This window comes from Eschscholzia californica, unplaced genomic scaffold (assembly GCF_041429995.1).
Source record: "Eschscholzia californica isolate CP2 unplaced genomic scaffold, dmEscCali1.0.p SCAF_3, whole genome shotgun sequence".
Taxonomy (NCBI): domain Eukaryota; kingdom Viridiplantae; phylum Streptophyta; class Magnoliopsida; order Ranunculales; family Papaveraceae; genus Eschscholzia; species Eschscholzia californica.
Genome location: NW_028238420.1, coordinates 17911747 through 17930368, shown reverse-complemented (window position 1 = coordinate 17930368; position 18622 = coordinate 17911747). Strand labels below are relative to the sequence as shown.

At 37.0% G+C, this 18622-nt stretch overlaps 1 protein-coding gene across 10 annotated transcripts; it reads right to left on the bottom strand.

Annotated features, from left to right (window-relative positions):
- Positions 1–303: 303 nt before the first annotated feature.
- Positions 304–17136, bottom strand: LOC147548795 (6-phosphogluconate dehydrogenase family protein). Of its 10 annotated transcripts, none has more exons than XR_015238777.1 (12): positions 16705–17136; positions 16455–16549; positions 15575–15689; positions 15087–15237; positions 13928–14010; positions 12316–12411; positions 6293–6435; positions 5111–5195; positions 3825–3904; positions 2253–2357; positions 716–807; positions 304–601 (listed from the first exon to the last, which is right to left on the bottom strand). XR_015238777.1 is itself a non-coding variant. In XM_086672169.1 (12 exons), exons 1-12 carry the CDS (start codon positions 16837–16839, stop codon positions 463–465), a joined length of 1284 nt encoding a protein of 427 aa, XP_086528295.1. In that variant the 5' UTR covers positions 16840–17136; the 3' UTR covers positions 304–462. The 10 variants fall into 10 exon arrangements, 8 of the variants coding, with proteins under 8 accessions (XP_086528295.1, XP_086528297.1, XP_086528293.1 ...); XR_015238776.1 differs by having other exon boundaries at positions 16690–17007; XM_086672169.1 differs by having other exon boundaries at positions 711–807; positions 2253–2317.
- Positions 17137–18622: the final 1486 nt, after the last annotated feature.

The window sequence follows — 18622 nt, the reverse complement described above, 5'->3', positions numbered from 1 at the left end:
GACAAACTGCTTCCACCTCGATCCCACGAACTCAAGGACTTAAAGAGGGGTGTCCAACCACTGCACCAAAGGCCGGTGGACAACACACCCTGACTTATCGTGATTCCACCACTTGAAACATGTATATCTCTATAGATTAATGTAGCTTTGGACAAGATGGACTACTTATTTGAACAAACAAAACACTCATCCCAATCCATGCTATGATGCTAACCAGGAAAAACTTTTGAATAAAAGAAATGAAACTAATATCACGAGAAAAACTTAGTAAATGTGACCCACACATGAAATTACATTTCTCTATTTTTATATTTGCATTAATCAGCAGACTTAAGGAGCCTGGGTAGCTAATACAAACATTAGAAAGAAACCAATGCCAAGCATAGTAACCACCACAATTAAGGGCATTCCAACCAAAACACAACAGATCATAAACATATAGTCCCAAATATAAATGACTACCTAGTAACTAGTAAAGTCAACATCTACCACATACCCAGCTCCTTCACTTGAGCCTATTCCACATTCCTCTATTGTCATTAGAAAGCGTTTCAATGAAGGTTCCTTTATACAGGAAATCAGGTAGATTTTCATGTCAGATCTGCTCAGAACACAAAATGAAACTAGATTAAGCAATCAGTCTCCCAAGATGGACATAGGTTATTTCATCAAAAAAAAAAGATGGACATAGGTTTAATATTGTTCTCAACCTCACCAGACTAAAGTTCATCCGATCCAGCATAGAAGTGGCGGAAAACACAGGAAAAGTCTTTGCATTCATGACCTTCCTTGCACAGTTCCATGTATCTGCAACACAAATCACATAATTACTCCATTCTTATATGCCATATTTTGAGGCGGGAGAACCCATGTATCTGCAACACAAATCACTAAAGTTCCCGTTTCGAATGAGACAACCCACGGTGTCACTTTTCTAGTTCTTGTTCTCCTTGGCAAACCATTGCCAACTCTAGGAATGGTTTTCCACACTCAATTCAGCAAGTATTTTTTACAAAGACCTTTCTACTCCATAACTTCCGACATCAACCTCTAGGGTTATAGATTACACAGAGTGATGCTTTCGTACACTAGATGATGCATAAGGTTGTAAATAAATAAAACTAGATTTGTAGCTAGAGAGCAAATAAAAAGAAAACAACAAGGGAGATAACTTGCAACTAATGGAGATTTACAACTTGAATGATGAAAAGATTACATAAATAATCCCTTCAATGGGGTGAGCCAGCCCCCAACAGTGGCTCATAAAATTTGCTTACATTTGATATCTGAAACATTGCTACTTCTAACTCCAACTTGACGAAATCTCTAGATTCTGTTCTGATTATAACGTTTAGGGGGGCCATATTTCCTTGGTTGCTACTGCTAGAGTGCTAGTAGTGTTATTACTAATATTATTAACACAGCAGTAGTAAAAGTAATTCTAAAATAATGTACTAGAGGAAATAGGGAACTCGGGGTGTCCGCAGGCCTAAGGATGAGCTAGGTCGAGTTCCTTCTAAGGATTTCCTCCATTAGTTCCAGCTGCTAATTGATGTTGACTTGCGCTTAGAAAGATAGTATTGAGGATTTAAGTCATAGAGTTATCCAAGAGGAAGATATAAAGTGGATGTAGTGGTTGGGCATCAGGTACAAGGGCTTCTCGAATAGGCCGCGGCTTTGGGGAATAAAGAAAAGTCTCCGGGGCATAAAGACTTAGTCAATTAAGATTGACTTTAGTGATATATTTAATTTTTAGTCCAAGAATAATTTTGTTTGTTATTTTGTCCTTATTCTTCATCTTCTTCACCCCACCTTCACTCACAAATTCTAACATCTACCACCACAATTTCTCGCCACCACCACCACCTTTTTTAACCATAAGTCATCATCTTCTTTTCTCTCTCATCCTCTCTCATCCTCTCTCTCCTCTGTTAAAACCCGAGTTGAGCAAATTGTGAGAGACCAACAACTACAAATAAGAGGAATCACATTCTGAGAATTCTCTAACTTGATCAAATTAGTCTTGGGTCACGAAATGTTATAACAAATTAGTACAAAAAAAAGACTACCATCCAGGAAACATGGGCGCAAGAAACAAATACGAAACCCTAATTCATATTAGTAATCCGTAATTCAAAGAAGACAATCTTCTCTCTGTCTCATAGTTGTACCGGAAAAGAATAATCACACAAAAGCGATTAAATTGAACTAACAATAAATATTAAAATCAAGGAAAACACAAAGTAACTTACTTTGGAAGTTTGATGAAACATGGGTAGCTGATGAAATTGAATAGGAAGACGAGATTTTAATGAAACTGCAGAAACATTTGGAGCAACCATGGATTTCCTATCAAACTACCCAGATTTGAAATCAAACTAAATCCCCAAATATCACTTGAAAAAGCAAAATTTCTTTTGTTTCAATTTACAGGGTTTCGGATTGGTAATGCCATTTTGCAAATTAGGTTTTTGGTTCTTAGTTGCCACTGTTAGGTATTATTCATTGCTGAAACTCTTATTCAACTTATGATTTGATTGATCAGAATTCAGAACTTCTGTTGCCATGGTTTCTTAATTTATTTTTGGTTTCCGTTAGGTATATTTATGCCCTAAAAAGAGGAGATGAAGATTAGGGATCAAAAAATAACAAAGTTAATTTTAGGACCCAAAACAAAGATGTTCCCTAGGTCAAATAATGTTGACTGAAGTCTTTATTCCCCGGAGACTTTTCTTTATTCCCCAAAGCCGCGGCCCTCGAATAATACAGTGGCACTGGATGGATATAGGCAAAGCCTTGTATTGATAATTGGCCGACAATAGAGGAGTTGATGCAACTTGATTCAACCCACAAACAAGGTAGAAGCAGAACTTCAAGATCAATCAGTTGACATAAAATCTATAAATGTGCCTATAGTTTACTAGAGAATAAGAAACCGAGGTGTTACAGATGGTATCAGAGCACAGGGTACCCTAGCTTGGCCAAGTATAGCATCTTTGATAGATCTAAGTTATTAGATCAATAGCAACGGTTAGGTTTTACAAGATTAGAGTTTGATAGGGTTTCAGTAGGCCCTAGACTATAAGGGCATTTGCGGCTTATAAATACCTATGTTAGTACTTATTATTCATTCAGCAACCAATGGACAAAGCTTAGATGTTGCTACGTTATTTTGCATGTATATTTATGAGTTCTTATGTTCTTCGTCATGCTTCCTATTTCAGAATAAACCAAAAATGTACATTAGAACTAGTCAACCAGTGGTGAACTGTGCCCTACAATCCTACCGGTACTCTTTCAGTTTATGCTTCAAGCTTGTGCAAGAACTTAGCAATGGCTCCAACCATTATATTATAACAACTATAAAGTTTAAGTTCAACAAAAAAAAACCAACTATAAAGTTTAATTTAATTTATTTTCGTGCCTCTTTCTAGTAAAAAAATTCATAATATTACTTTTTTTTTTTTCTAATTGACTTAATTAGACATGTCCACAAACTTTACCTTAAATTACTTGCAAAGTAGTTTTAATCAACTATATCTGTCTTCATTTTGAAGATCAATCAATTATCTTTATCATCACGCCGACACCGTACTGCTTAATGGAAGTATAATAACGAGAGCTAAAATGTCACTCCTACTGCATAGAAATAACTAAAACGAGAATATGTGCACTTAGTAGTAAAATAGACACTGAGTTGGGCATATATATATATATATATATATCTTACCTACACTTCTACAGTTAAATATATAAGACAAGAACTTAGCAAACTATTAATTTTATTTCAGAAGATTTGTAGGGGAAGAAAGAAGGTAACATACATTTTTTGTGCTTCAGATGTCAACGGGCAATTTAGACCAACATTCTTCGCTGATGCTGCGGCAAGTTTTAAGTCTTTGGCCTGTATCAACAAAAGAATGTCAAAATGGACATCTTTGGATATTCTTAACTAAGAGTTGATGTTGTCGTCTGACGACGGACTTATAAACAACTTTTTTAGTTGGGCGAAAAACCTAAGAAGTAAGTAACTTCCCACGACTTCCCTAAACTCGAAATCATTCATTCTAAGATTTTGTTTTATGGCGTAAGACTTCATACTCAAGCCACTCATGTTGTACATTTGTAATAAATAACTATAGCCCACTCATGTTGTGCATTTACAATAAACAAATAACCGCCCAATTGTCTCTTGCATTGCCTTCAGTCTCGTTGTCTTATTCCAAGACCACCAGCTGACAACCACCACCGTCCAACGCCAACCCCGTGTCACCACCAAACCCATCACCATCAAAACTCGCACCACCACCCTAGTACCCTACCACTTTGCTCCACCACCCCAACCACTAATGCAACCACCCCCACCACCATCATCCATATATAAAATATATCTGATAAATAGTATAAGAACTCTACTTTGAGTTCCTATGACTAAGATACCCAAAAACGTCTGCATTTTCTTTTATGAAGAAGAGTCCTGAATGAACCATACACTTAATTGAAAAAATTCCGTCACGAACCGTTTTTCTCTTCCACCAATAGTTCATAATGGGACTTTTCTATCCATATCATTATCAAATATTTGAAAGATAACCCAGATGCCTGCATTAAGGTAAGCATGAATGAAAGCTTATGCTGCAAAGGTTGTTACTTCTTTGTAACAAGAGAAACGATAAATATGTGTATGGAACACAAATTGAACTAACTGTTTGTACCTTAAGCCAAAGACTCTTAAATCGAGGTATTCTAAACGTATCATGACTGGGATTTCCATTATCAAGTCTGTCTAGATATATAATAATGAAGCTAGAGTGGAGGGACCACAACATGAAACACCTATCTCAGTTCTTAAATTGTGTAGCAAGCAAAGCTTGGTTGAGTTGGACAGGTTTTAACCAGCAAATTTTACCAACTATTGGGAAACAGATCAATTGTTATATCCCTATACTGCCTGCGTTCTCCACGAGGGCCTGAGGCACTGTAGCAATGTTGGCTGACACATGAACGACTTTGCCAGCCGGTACATTTGTTTTATACTGATCTGACAATAAAATCCAAGGTTCTCTTCCTATAACAAGAAAAGCAAGATAAAAGAAACACGACCACATACCATAAGATGAGACGAAAAGCCACCATCATAATTCTTTGAAGAAGGCACCCCTTCCATTACTCCTGGAACTGGATTGTAAGTGTCACTGTCAAATTTTTGTAAGTGTCACTGTCAAATTTTTGTAAGTGTCACTGTCAAATTTTTGTCAGTGAAGAAAAAGAACTTTTGAAACTCGAAGTGCTTATGAACACAATAAAGATCAATCAAGGGATTGCCCTAGACAGATAGACTGATAGACCATTATTTCGCTGAAAATTCAAGAGGGTTAAGCTTTCAGTCCAGTATTACACGTATGTTTCATAAGATGCTCAAATTACAAAACCTTAATACAAATTAAATACTGGAGACTAAGATGAAAAGTAATATGATCAAATCTTAATTTTAACTATATAAGCATACATGACGTATCACCATACAACTATACATCCATATATGATATATGTGAAACGAAAACGAGAAACATAAGGATGTGTTACTTATAAGTGTCGACCAGCATAATATCCTAGTTCCCTTTTTTGAACTATGTGCAACCTTAGTTTAGGCATTTGAGTTGTCTTAATTCCTAAACCAGAGTTCTCACTACTGTTGTATCCTGTAGGTGCTTAGTTGCTTTTTGAAGTTGGGAATGTTCTGTTCGGAGTGTTTGATTTCTGTTTGGACTTTGGAGTATGTAATTGGTGTCTGGATTGCTGTTTACTTGTTTATATTGTTCTGAAAGTGTTTCATCGTAAGTGAAAATTAATCCTTTACTCGATTCCACTAGGTTGGCTAACTTTTGAGTCAAGTTGATCAAAATGAGCAAGACTGTAAGAGCACTGCATGCTTACTTAGCATCCACAGGATTCCACACCACTACCCGTGTCCAGGATTGAAATTGAAATCAGTTCAGAAACTTTTCCAGTTTGCTTTGTATTGTTTCATATATGGTTTATGGTAAAATCGTATACCGTTAAGTACAAACAACATATATGTGCCTCAGTATTATCAAGCAAATTTAACAAGTGCTCTTGTGAAACATCAAGCACCGCCTCTCCCATGGTGTTGCTTGTTGAACACCACATCAGAAAGCTCTGAAGAAGTGCATAGCCAACTATATCTCCTGTCGTAGGAGCATGTAAATTTATTGAATCAGGTTTTGAAGCATTTAATTTTTAAAGCAAATGAAAGGGAAGTATGCAATACCAACTCCAACAACGAGCACTTGAAGAGTTAAATATCCTGGTTAGTGTACTAGCTGTGATTCCTAGTGATTGACCGAGAGAAAATGCTTCTGACACCCCGAGCATACTCACAGCCATTACCAAGTTATTGCATATCTTTGCTACCTAAATAGCAAATTCATGACATGGATCAGACAGCTAGCACATAGATTGATGGTTTAAGAACTGGGACAATACTCAAACCTTAGATATATATTTTATTCGATATTCGAAGACTCCCTAAGATGATCGGCCAAGCTATCATTCAATGGCAATATTTGAAGACTCCGAGGGCTGATAAGGAAGTTTGGACCATGATTTCATGTGCCTCTGGAAGGACAGGAACGATATCATATCCAAGGAATCTAATCCACAACATGTCACTAAGGTGGAAGATGTAAAAGGACTACTATTCCATTGGAGTAAAAATTTAAATTGGTCCAAGTCTAAATCGTACTATGATTTTGTTCATAAGTGGGAGGCCATGATATTGAAACATAGGCTCCCAAGTGTTATCCTATCTTTCATGATACATTTTTTCCGTATATATTTATTGAAAGTTTCAAAAGTATATATTTAATTCGATATTATGTGAGGATTTTTCTCATGCATGACCAGGTGTTTAAAGCAATAATGACAACTCCTTAATAAACTGAATTACATAATCATTAGCTGTGTGAAACTGAATAATCTTCTTTCACAGTACCAGTTCAACTGCACGACGATATATAAGTTTATGATAGGTTATGGTAATCGAATCAGAAGACGCAGTTATTATTTGATTTATTTTTCGAGTTACAATTTGTGATACTAAATTCGTCTTCTTACGCAATATCGACATGGCATTAAGCCATTAACCTATGTCTGCTCTCATATAGGGAACTTTTGCAAATTTTGGCATCCCATTTATACCACGGTGAGTGCTATCACATTCACCAGTAATAAGAAATTTATAAAATAGGGTGTAAAGTTTGTAGTTTTATTTTTATTTTTTTTGAGAAGTTTGAATTAATATTGAAAAAGAAGATATGATGTACAAGGATGATATTAGGTTTAGAAGATATGTTTGACTCCCAATTCATAATGAAGTCTGTATAAGACTTGTTCTTGGCCCAAGGGGCCTTTCTACTCCAATGGAAAAGCAAAGCTAAGATGTCTTCCACTGCCAGAGAGCTGAAAGGATTGAACTACTTAAATAATTTTTGGTTCCTATCTTTCCACACCAACTGTATAATGGCCAGAGGGATAATACTCCAGGCCTCTTCCCTTTCCTTCCTGACTTTAAGGTAATCCATTGGGACAATACTTGCTCGACTGTATTCGCCATGCACCATACATTCCGATTTGTCTATGAAGAAGTCCCATAGTAATCGAGTCTTGGCACAATGGAGAAGGAGATGATTTGTGTTCCCCTCCTCTTTACACCTTATGCGCCTATTGGGAATCAGCATACCTCTTTTCTTCAGCATCTTTACGGTTGGGATTTTGTTTTTTAATGCTGCCCACACAAAGAAACTTACCCTTGTGGGAATTATCTGGCTCCATATAGAAGTGTGCTGAAACTCCTGAGTTTCCTGATTTGTCGGTAGTGACTAGAGAGTCTTTTGTAGCGCTGTTTCCCCGAGAGTTTCTATTTTCCCTCTAGGTTCCAGACTCTGCAATCTTCCTCCCCTCCTGTTGGATCTACCTCCCCTTCTGTTAATCTGTTGGATGAATGGAATTCAAAATCTCCAACAAATGAGCCATGATTGGGGCTTCCCAATCATTCAATTCCTTCTCAAGATGATATTCCGAGTGCCTTGTTCCCTGTTAAAGTTATCGACAACAGTAGCTCCTTTGTTCACTGCTAGATTGAATATCGCAGGGACACGATCCTTAAGTGGAATATTGGTACACCTCTGTACAGAAGCTGATGAGATTTCCTTCACCTAATTTCCATTTGGTAATGGATAGAAAGGAGGGACATCTATGTTGAATGCCTTTCCAGACCCCACAACCATACGCCTCTTTTGATGGAGTTTGCTCCCATCCACCCTTGGATTCTCTGTTGCGAACCTCCAAATCCACTTAGAGAGTAGGGCATTGTTCATAGTCTTAAGTTTGTAGTTTTATACATATCTACATATATTGACACCCCATTTTGCCTTTAATCACATTTGCCGATTCAAATTTGTCCATGTGATAACCAAGGAATGAAATTTCGTGAAATTTATATTTCCTCAATTTAGATTAGGTGCACAAAATCACACTTACAAGTATTTCCTGCATAGTTTCCACCAACATGATGGAAATTTCGATCGACATAATGGTAATCTAGCAAAACATCCGAAGACACAAAATACATATCTCTTCCTTTATCTTTTTCATCTTCATTTTCTTCTTCAGTTCTAATATATATCTCTTGATTTAGGGATCGTAAAGTTTAGCTAGAAATCAACTACGATCGTCGAATCACTCGGGTGATTCGCGGCTAACTCCGACTGGATCCTACATCGGGTTACACCAAAGAGTGTCAGTGCGATCGATGACTAGAGGGATGAGACACAAGAGTATGGATTAGATCTGTAAATATTTCCTGAAGGCCAAAGGCAAAGATAACGAACGCCCAAAAAAAAAGGGGAATGGGCGGGCACAAGGCCTGACCAAAAGGGGCCGGCCGATCAGGCTTAGCCAAATAAGGGGCAGATATGGTCGGCCACCTTATTAGAATTTCCCAAATGATTAACTCATCTGGGAATCCCAATATGAGTGGGACTCAGATACCTGTTTATGTGGCCAATAAGGAATCCCTGTCTGAATGGGATTCTGACTTCTGAAGTTCTTTATAAGGGCCTCTTTAGAACATAAACATGTGTGGAAAATTCTCAAAAGACATATCTGTCGTTACAAGCATAAAGCAGAGAGAGAGAGAGAGAAAAAAGAAAGTTCCCTGTTACCTGCTTAGTCTAAAGAAGAAAGGAGTTCTTCGTCTAACTGTCGAAGATAATTCTAGCTAACTGAAAGGCAGGAAGATCAAGTTGGTAGCTCGGGTGTCTCAAGTAGATGTAACACCCTTATTTTTTTTATATATCAAATTGGGTAGAAATAACAAACACTAGGTCAGTTTAAGTTGGATAAAATACTAGTGTGTTTCAAAAAAACCCTAATCCTCTTCACTTTTGAAGAAAGTATATGGAAAAGAGAGATGGTGCAGCCACCCCTTAGTGAAGGAAGGAGGAGTTACAATAGTTTTCGTATAAGGTGTCGGAACAATCTCTACTGTATGTTGGTCTATATTAAAACTGAAACTGGTATTGATATATAATGAATCTCGGTATGATTCTTATATGGTTGGAAAGGTCTCTTTGTCTACTTTCTAGTAGTTCAAACGGTTCATTAATCCGAGTTTCGAGTGAGGAGTTATGATTGTTTTTGTACAAGGTGTCAAAACAGTCTCTATTGTATCTCGGTCTAGTTTAAAATTAAATCTGGTATTGATAGGTGATGAGTTTGCGTGTGTATCTTATATTTTTGGAAAGGTATGTTCATGTACTTTCCGATGCTTCAAACGGTGCGTTAATCGGAGTTCTGAGTGAGGAGTTATGATAGTTTTTGTGCAAGGTGTCAAGACAGTCTCCAATGGACGAATTTATTGAGATAATTCACATGGTTTCTGTTCTCTAGGCAATGTATCTCTTAGGTAGATACCTTCTAGTGGTGAGTCGATGTTTGTTAACTATTATTGTTATTTGCTTGTTTGAGGTTGCGATCCACGTGAGGATCTACTATGAGCATCATCCCTTCTGACTTGTCATGTGTTGTTAGCTTGAATTGTTTGGTAAACTTGTTTGTAATTCTTGATAAGAGTCGATGTTTGTTGTGTATTGGCCTGAGATACCTGAACGAGGGTTTGATGATTGTGTCTTTTGACATAATGTGTTTGTCGACGTACATGTCAAGTTTGGTGCTATAAAGGTTTACCTTAGTTAAAGACATGATGTTTTATATCTACTGGAAAAAGAGGAAAGATCGTTGTATTATCAGGGTTAGTATCGGATTAAAATACGAGAACCTGAAACCCTAATAATTAATCAAAGGACATAAATTATTAGTTTCGAGAGGGATTGGGTAAATCTGATATATTATGTTAGTATTCACCGTTGAATTTCAGATAATGTCAATAATGAATATGAATGCAATACTTCCTTGATTGGGGGATTGAGCTTGCCTACCCGAGACTTTGGTTTATGGAAATCTACTACAGATGGGTTTTAACCCAGCTATTTTGTTTTTCAGGTATTATTGTGCACTCATGGTAGGCGTTGCTCATGGATCCAGTTTGAAGGTCTCAAATCTTCGATTTTAAGGCGGTTAGCTTGAGATTCGGGATTTGGGGCGCTACAGTACAGGAGCTACAGTTGGAGCTCCCGGTCTTCGCGCAAAGCAATCAGTTTAGTCCGTGGGAATAGCGATTCAGGTATAAGCTCTGACCCCTTAGTTCATCTTTAGCTTATGCATGAGATCGGAGGGATACTAGTGTTAGACATGTTAGATGTCTGAGATTCCGCTTAAAACACTAGGAGACACCATAACCCAACAACCTCATGTTACAAGCAAAATCGATTTTACTTGGTTGTTTTTTGTCGTGTTGTTGATAACTCTTGTATTTAGATAGTCGTGAATTTACTTCAATAGGTATTATTTGAGATTTTGTATTACATGTACTTGCACAAATGCTGCAGAAGAAGTAAAAATAAATTACCTAATAACAATGGAAAATATCTCTTGAAATGAATATTCCACTTCAGTTTTTCCATTGTGCCCTATATCTGGTGTTCCGAAACTGTTGTCCTAGTTACCTTCAGTTGGTATTATGTGACAATATTTTGTGACTTATGTGTATGATCACATAAAATTGCATAAGAAATTTGAAAAAGTTACAATTAAAATCAAATAAGAAAACACAAGGTTAAGATCCCTCATGTTTGATTGTTTATCAAAAAAGTAAAATTGGAACTACAAAAAATAAAGGGCCAAATAAGTAAGATAAGGAAATACATATATAGTTGTGTCCTTGTTTGGTCGTTTCCACTATCTATATTTGGTGGCACGTACTAGAACAGATAGCAATTCTCTAACAACATCGATGTTACAGACGTAGATCTATGTAACAAACATATTTCCATTTTGGTCTTTTTCCACTCACTATGTTTGAAAGATCGTATTCATGTCCATGTTAAATAAAATAGTGATACAACACCTACGGTTAGGAAACTGATGATAAATTTTTCTTTACTCATCCTTGGATTCTTGAACTAGCTTCGCTATGTACTAGGAAACTACAATCAAATAACTCAAACACCAAGAAAGATTAAACAAGTGGACTCTTCAAATTTTAGTGGATTATGCATTAACCACTTCCAACGACTTAATACTTCTATCTAGCGTTTAACTGCGTATTGTTTGCATAACATTGTTATCTGGAGCAATTGGTGGTCCTGAGTTCAAGTGTCCTAAGGGAAGGCAAAACTACGGAGCCACCTCTTGTTATCCCTTACTAGGAAAATGAAAGAAGAATGACAAATTACGGTTCATAGTATCTACATTATTTGATAACAAAAATGTTACTAGGAATTCTACTAGACTTCTAAGAAGAGAGAGCATTTCGTATGGTTCTCAAAAGAACAACTGAGAACTTCTGTTAGGATTGAAAACAGAAACATTGAGGTCTACTTGTGGTTTTTTAGGAACGTTAAGTGATGAGAAGCACTTAGTGTTCATGGCCAAGGTATGGAGGATCAGGCATTGATGTGTAACAAACACAGGGATTTCTCTAGCTCAACAAAGCAAACTCTACTAAAACGTTCAATTGATACTACTAACAACTGGATTATCTAGAAAGTGAATCATGACTAACATTTTTAACACATGAAAGATAAAAAGAAGAAAAAACTGGTAAGTGAACTATTTCAACTGCAGCATTAAAAATTATAATATCCAGATTGCGGAAACTAAGAGAAAACATACACATCCGTTCCCTGCTCCACCACAATAGATTGTGTTCTTTCCCATTGACATAAATAAGGGTCTCGCTGCCTCATAAGCATCCTCTAGTCCGCCAACCTGAATGACGGGCAACCTCCTTATAAGTTTGAGTATTAAACGTCTTATAAATTTTGACTACGACAAGCGACATGTAAAGATGAAAACCAAAAGTTTTTTTTTTCTGAAAGCTTTGAATTAATATTGAAAGAAAGGGAAGGGGTACAAGAGAAAAAAGAATAAACAGGAACACGGAGAAAGAGAAGGAGGGGGACTATACGAAGTTACATCATCTAAGGATAGGCCCACAACTCGAAAGAAAATCTAAATAAGAAAACGATCTAGCCCATCCTATGTTTCTACTCCACGAAAAGAGGACGCCAAGCACGTCTTCCCCTTCCACCCAAGCCATCGTACTTAGATCTCTAAATATACCATCATTTCTTGCTTTCCATATAGACCAGCAAATGGCAAAGGGAACCAGGTTCCATAGATCTCGTTTTGCTTTCTTAACTGGAACCTTCCCCCATTTCTCCAGGAGATGGGCTAATGAGGAGGGGAGACAACCAGAGAAGTATATATCTCCAACTTATTTAAAACTCCATTGATCGCTTATTAGTACAATATCCATACATATTTAAGGGCCACTTGACTTAATAAGAATGTAATGTGCTCAGCACATCTGAGTCAGGCCTGTGTGAACCACTCAGATATCACAATGTGAGTAAGGTTCCTTTAACGGTAGGTCACTTACATTATGATTTTGTTTTGTGATCCACTGGGCCCTTAACAAGTGGGTTGATTCGCACTAGATGGTCTCCATCACATGTTCTTTCTGAGCCAAAACTGATCCACGAGTGATCATCAAAATATAAGGAACCTTCAGGGTGAAAGCTGAAGATGTCCACGACATCATATGACTTGGAAATATTCATCTCGTCCACTAACGCAATGACGTAGGCTTTGTCGTTAATTTGAAGGCACTCAGAAAGGCTTAAATTTCCTCTGGTCGAGCTTCCTGTAAGTTCTAGTTGGTTCATTGCTTAGTGATGTGAACCATCACCAATTTCCCTCCATCAAATATCCTCCTCACATGTTTGTTATCATTCGAAGCTTTTAAGAGGCATTGACAGTTTGACACTTTGACACGAGGAACATTGTTCTTGACCTCTTCGTGTAATGTAGGTTTCTTTTTAACTTTGGTTGGATGTATTAAAAGCAAAAAAAAATATATACAGACTAAGGACTAAATACTGCAAATTTTTATGGATTTATCAGTGTAAGGACTGAATACCACAAATATGAATTAGTACTTAGATATAGTATGCACATGACATGTTGCAAAATACAGCTATTTCATAAACATTAATTGGAAAATGTATAGTAGTACAGAACTATATGCCTATATATAAAGTATATTTATTTCAATAACTAGAGACCAAATTATATTAAACACCCCAACGACAAAAATTCAGCGAAGGATGGGTGTCAAACTACAAAATAGAGCCATTTAGAAAGGTAAGGCGTCATAGGAGTTCCATTTAACAAAAAATTTCTTAGTACTATTAGGTATTAAGTATTTAAGTAACATATCTACCATGAATGTAAGAGTTCCAGCTTCTGCACCAAGAACACCTCCAGAAACAGGGGCATCCAACATGGTTGGGGTATCCCGAGAACCTAGATAGAAAACCATTTATTGAAACATATTTAAGATTCACCTATTCAGCTACTCTAAGGAAATCTAATACAGTAATACTCCGCATAATCATTATCTTCCTTCTAGGGCAGCAATCAAGTTAAAATAAGTATCAAAGATTTTTCTTCTCAGAGACAACCTGGTAAAGTAAAGCTAATAACACAAGTCCATTCCCCATGGTTATATGAGTCATATGGAGGATTAGAAACATGGCTATCTTTTTCTGAAAAAGTGTGAGGCGGATTCAACTATCAAGACTATCTACCCTTAGTTTGTAGTTAGAACAAACGAGCAAATTGGGCTAAGTTCAGGACCATCGTGGACTTCAGCGTTTCCTGGGAGATTATGATTCATAGTTGTAAGTTAGAAAAAAAAAAAATCTTTTCAGCTATGCGCTGCTTAGTTTGGCTAGATTAGAAACAGAAGTGGCAAAACTTTGTACAGTCTCTCTTTAAATAATTTTAACTCTTCAAAAGAAAGAAAAAAACATACAAGTATTCCCATACCATGGCATTTTTTAACTTTTCACGGAGTTCTTACCTAAGGAGCAAGGTCGTTTTAGCTGCTTCTTTTTTCCTCTTTTAACCTCATTTTCCCCCTGTTTTTTTCCTTTCTTTTCGAGAATAATAAGTTTCCAGAGGAAGAAAACATTTGCTCCTTGTCTTTAATTGGTTCTTTCTTTCCTTTTTATTTTTCATTATCACTAAAACTACTAACAGACAAGCACGTGTACTAGTAAAAGGATGTACGCGTAAAGACCAAAAAAATGTTTTTCTGATGACTTAAGCTGATATCATTTAGTCTTAACATAGAATTTGGTTTAGGGTCATAGAATCTACTTCCGCAAATCTCAATGTTAGGACTTGATGACTTAAGCATCATTAGTCTTTAACATCAAGTGTTAGTAAATAGGAATTAATGATAATGTGATTAAAACTGAGTCTCTGTTATAGTTTTTTAGGGCCCAAAAAGTAGCAAGAAGTGATAGCCAGTGTTAGATCTCTAACCTCTTGAACCTAAAAATCAAGTGCATATGGTTCAAAATACAGTCTCAGACCTTTTTTCTCTTTTAGACTGTAGTTAGATATAGTAGCAGAAATCCTTCTTGAAGTCTGTGGATCAACCGTGGATGAATCTAATAGTAACCATGGTCTTAGGACATTCCCACCATGAAGCAAACCATTTGGTCCGGTGTAAACCTCCAAAACCTGCGTACAGTTTGAAAAATCAATATCTTGGGCCCGAAAAGTCAAGAAAGGATCTATCTTGAATTCTTCGTCAAAAGAAGTGACTACAATGATAGCGAAAAAAATTCATTTGAGTTTGCTGCATCAACAAGCGAGAAAAGGAGGGAAATTCATCTTATCAATTGAAATGAAGGGGAAAAAAACTAGGAAAAGTAGTGGTACAATAATTTCTAACAATATATGTGTTAGATTCAAGAGAGATTTAAGAAAATGAAATTTCAAGAAGCAAAAAATTGAAGAAGTGAACTTAAGAAACATGATTTACTACGATACTAGGCAATGCAAAAGGATAACTCACATTGGAAGATGAAGGCAACATTGTGATTACAACATCGCTTGTCTCTGCAACTTCATAAGGAGTCTTTTTTGTGGGAATTCCCCTTTCTGAAAACTTCTTCATGGCATTAAAATCTCTGAAAGCAACTAATCAAGTTAGATAAATGGTAGTATCAACTATGCATTACTTAACAATTAAAGCCAACAACACTTGGTTGGAGTGGTAAGAGGGGTTTAGTCTTCCACTTTAGAGGTCAAAAGTTCAAGGCACGCTAAAAATTCAAAAAAAAAAACAATAAAAAGCGTAAATGGGTCATCTCTCGCTTAAAAACATTTGCTCATTTCCCCTCAACATTTCAAAACTTGTGTCACTATTTTTACTTCTACAATATGAAGTATGAACCCCTTTTATGTTCAGGGGCAGGTTCTGGCCGGCATGACCTGTCCTCTCGCACTTCATCCCGTCCAAACATATGTGTTGGTGGAACAGTATCTCATTGTCGGTCACATTTACCCTGTTTTACAAGACTCCGACTATTACATTTCCAAATGAGACAGGGTTTTGCCTTCGCATGGAACATCTCTAGACCAACCATGACTTAATCACGTGATAGATTCAGGTACCAAGTCACCCAAAAGGCTTAGCCATTATGTAAGACAAGGTGTTATTTCATAACCCAAGTATGGAAAACTAATGTAACAAAGAAAACACTCGGGTAACTCTAGCATTTTCTTGTTCCCTACTAAAAAATGTTGTCCACAGAAGTCGCTTTGGCTGCTTTTGGCCTACGTCGTCCCTCATTACAGTTTACATAATCGGGTTGATCTCGCAAATCTCATTAGAAACTGTCCCAATTGGGTGCCACATGATATCGCCCTAAAGGGTATAAGAAGTGCCTTACATGTCATGGACGGAGACATCATATCCAGCAGTAATTAGATTATTCACCATATGGAACCCCATATTTCCAAGTCCTATGAATCCAACCTTCTGTTTCTATTTTTTCAAGCATCAAACAAAAAACCCAACAATTTTACTTAACAAAAAACAAAAATACCATCAAATTTATAACTGAACTGTAGGTAAAAAAAAAAAACCTAACTAATCAACTTCTGTGAAAAGAATGCAAATAATACCTTGATGAAATTTACCTCAGATGGGAAGTTAGAACCCGACGAGTATGTATGAAAGGAAGATGATCGAACGGGGGGTAGAAGAAGAAGATTTGATTTTAAATTTAAAGTTAATGCCCTAAAAGCTCTTGCTCTGCAAATACCCATGGACATGCTCTCTCTCTCTCTCTCTCTCTCTCTCTCTCTCTCTCTCTCTCTCACCTCTTGTAGAAGAACTCCTCGTTTAACCTGTCATGTTTTTTTCAATGGAAGCTTAACTTCATTGACTATGTTGTTTATTTTCTTTAATAGGTCTGTTTTGTCTGTCTAGTGGGTTATTAGGGGTCGTTTGGCAACACTAAGTTAAAAAGTTACTTTTTTGCTTATTTAAGTATAAAAGTCAAAAAGTTAGTTTGATATGCAAAAATTACCGACTTCATTTAAGTTAAAACTTGACTTTCTTTTAAAGTTAAAACTTTTAGCTTTTGACTTCAAAGTAAAGTAACTTTTTTTGAGACATGCATAAATTTTACTTGACGAATTTTTTTTTGTCTATTTCCGCTCCACTGCCACAATTGAACTTCTACGATACCATTCTACTCCCACCACCACAACAAGCATTGCACCTCCCTCACCACCCTACCTCAACTACCACCACCACACCTCGACAACAACAACCTCGTAGTTCCACCACCACCACGGTACGACCACCACCACCACCATGGTACCTTCACCATCACCACCACCACCACCATACCTTCACCATCACCATACCTTCACCACTACCGTACCTCCATCATTACACCTACATATCTTATCCACCACCTTTACCACCATCACAATAATGATACTTTTAGCCTTTAATTAGTCTCCGATGAGTTGACCATGACGCATAACCTAGACATTTCCATCCTTTCTTGGAATGTCCAAGGTTGTGGTAATTTTATCGCTCGCAAGCACTTGAACTACATGATTAAAATCCATCACCTTGACTTTGTCTTCATCGCGTAGACAAAAAATGTTCCAAACAAATTACACCAATTTCTTAAGTTAAGTAAGGACTGTGATTCCATCACTGTCGATCCCATTAACAAATCGGGAGGCCTTGCTCTTTACTGGAATAGAATTTTGGATGTCAATATCATTTATTCCGACGCTAATATCATTCATGCAAAATGCTTCTTCCCTAGTAATAACTTGGAAGTCTTTGTTGCCGACTTTTACGAGCACCCGTATAACACGCACAAGAAGTTTAGCCCTTGGAAACAGTTACACTCGTTGGCACAAAATATAGACAATCCTTGGGTGGTCATTGGGGACTTAAACAACATCTTTCACTTATCAGAGGAGTCTAGAGGTTCTCTTGGGCTTCCTTCGATCACACATAAAATCCAGAATATCATTAATAGTATGAATTTCTCGACTTGGGTTACTCGGGTAACCCCTTCACGTGGACCAATAGACAATTTAATGGTAACCTTAGGAAAGACTTGATAGAGCATTAGCCAACCCGGACTGGATTACTACCTTCCCTGACTCTAAGGTTAACCATCTTGATGGTGTGGGTTCAGATCACTCTCCTATCCTATTGTCTACGGCTCCTAAACACAACTCCAGTAAGAAGCCTTTCAAATTCCTTCGTACCTGGATTCACACCCAGACTGCCATCACTTCATAGCTAGAATCTGGAATACTCATAATAGTCATACTCATCCTCCACCTATCCAGGATAAGCTTAATAGTCTGGGTCGGAATCTGGCTAAGTGAAACAAACAGGTGTTTGGTAATATAGAAGGCAAAATTAAGAATATATCCAAACTCCTCCAAAACCCCAAGAGTCGGAATCAGTACGATAACCTGAACTCTCAGATAGATATTCTCTATCGCCAACGAGAAAGTGTTTCTCTTTTCTTTCTTTGTCTATCGAGTACCAAATAGCATTTCGTTATATAAACCT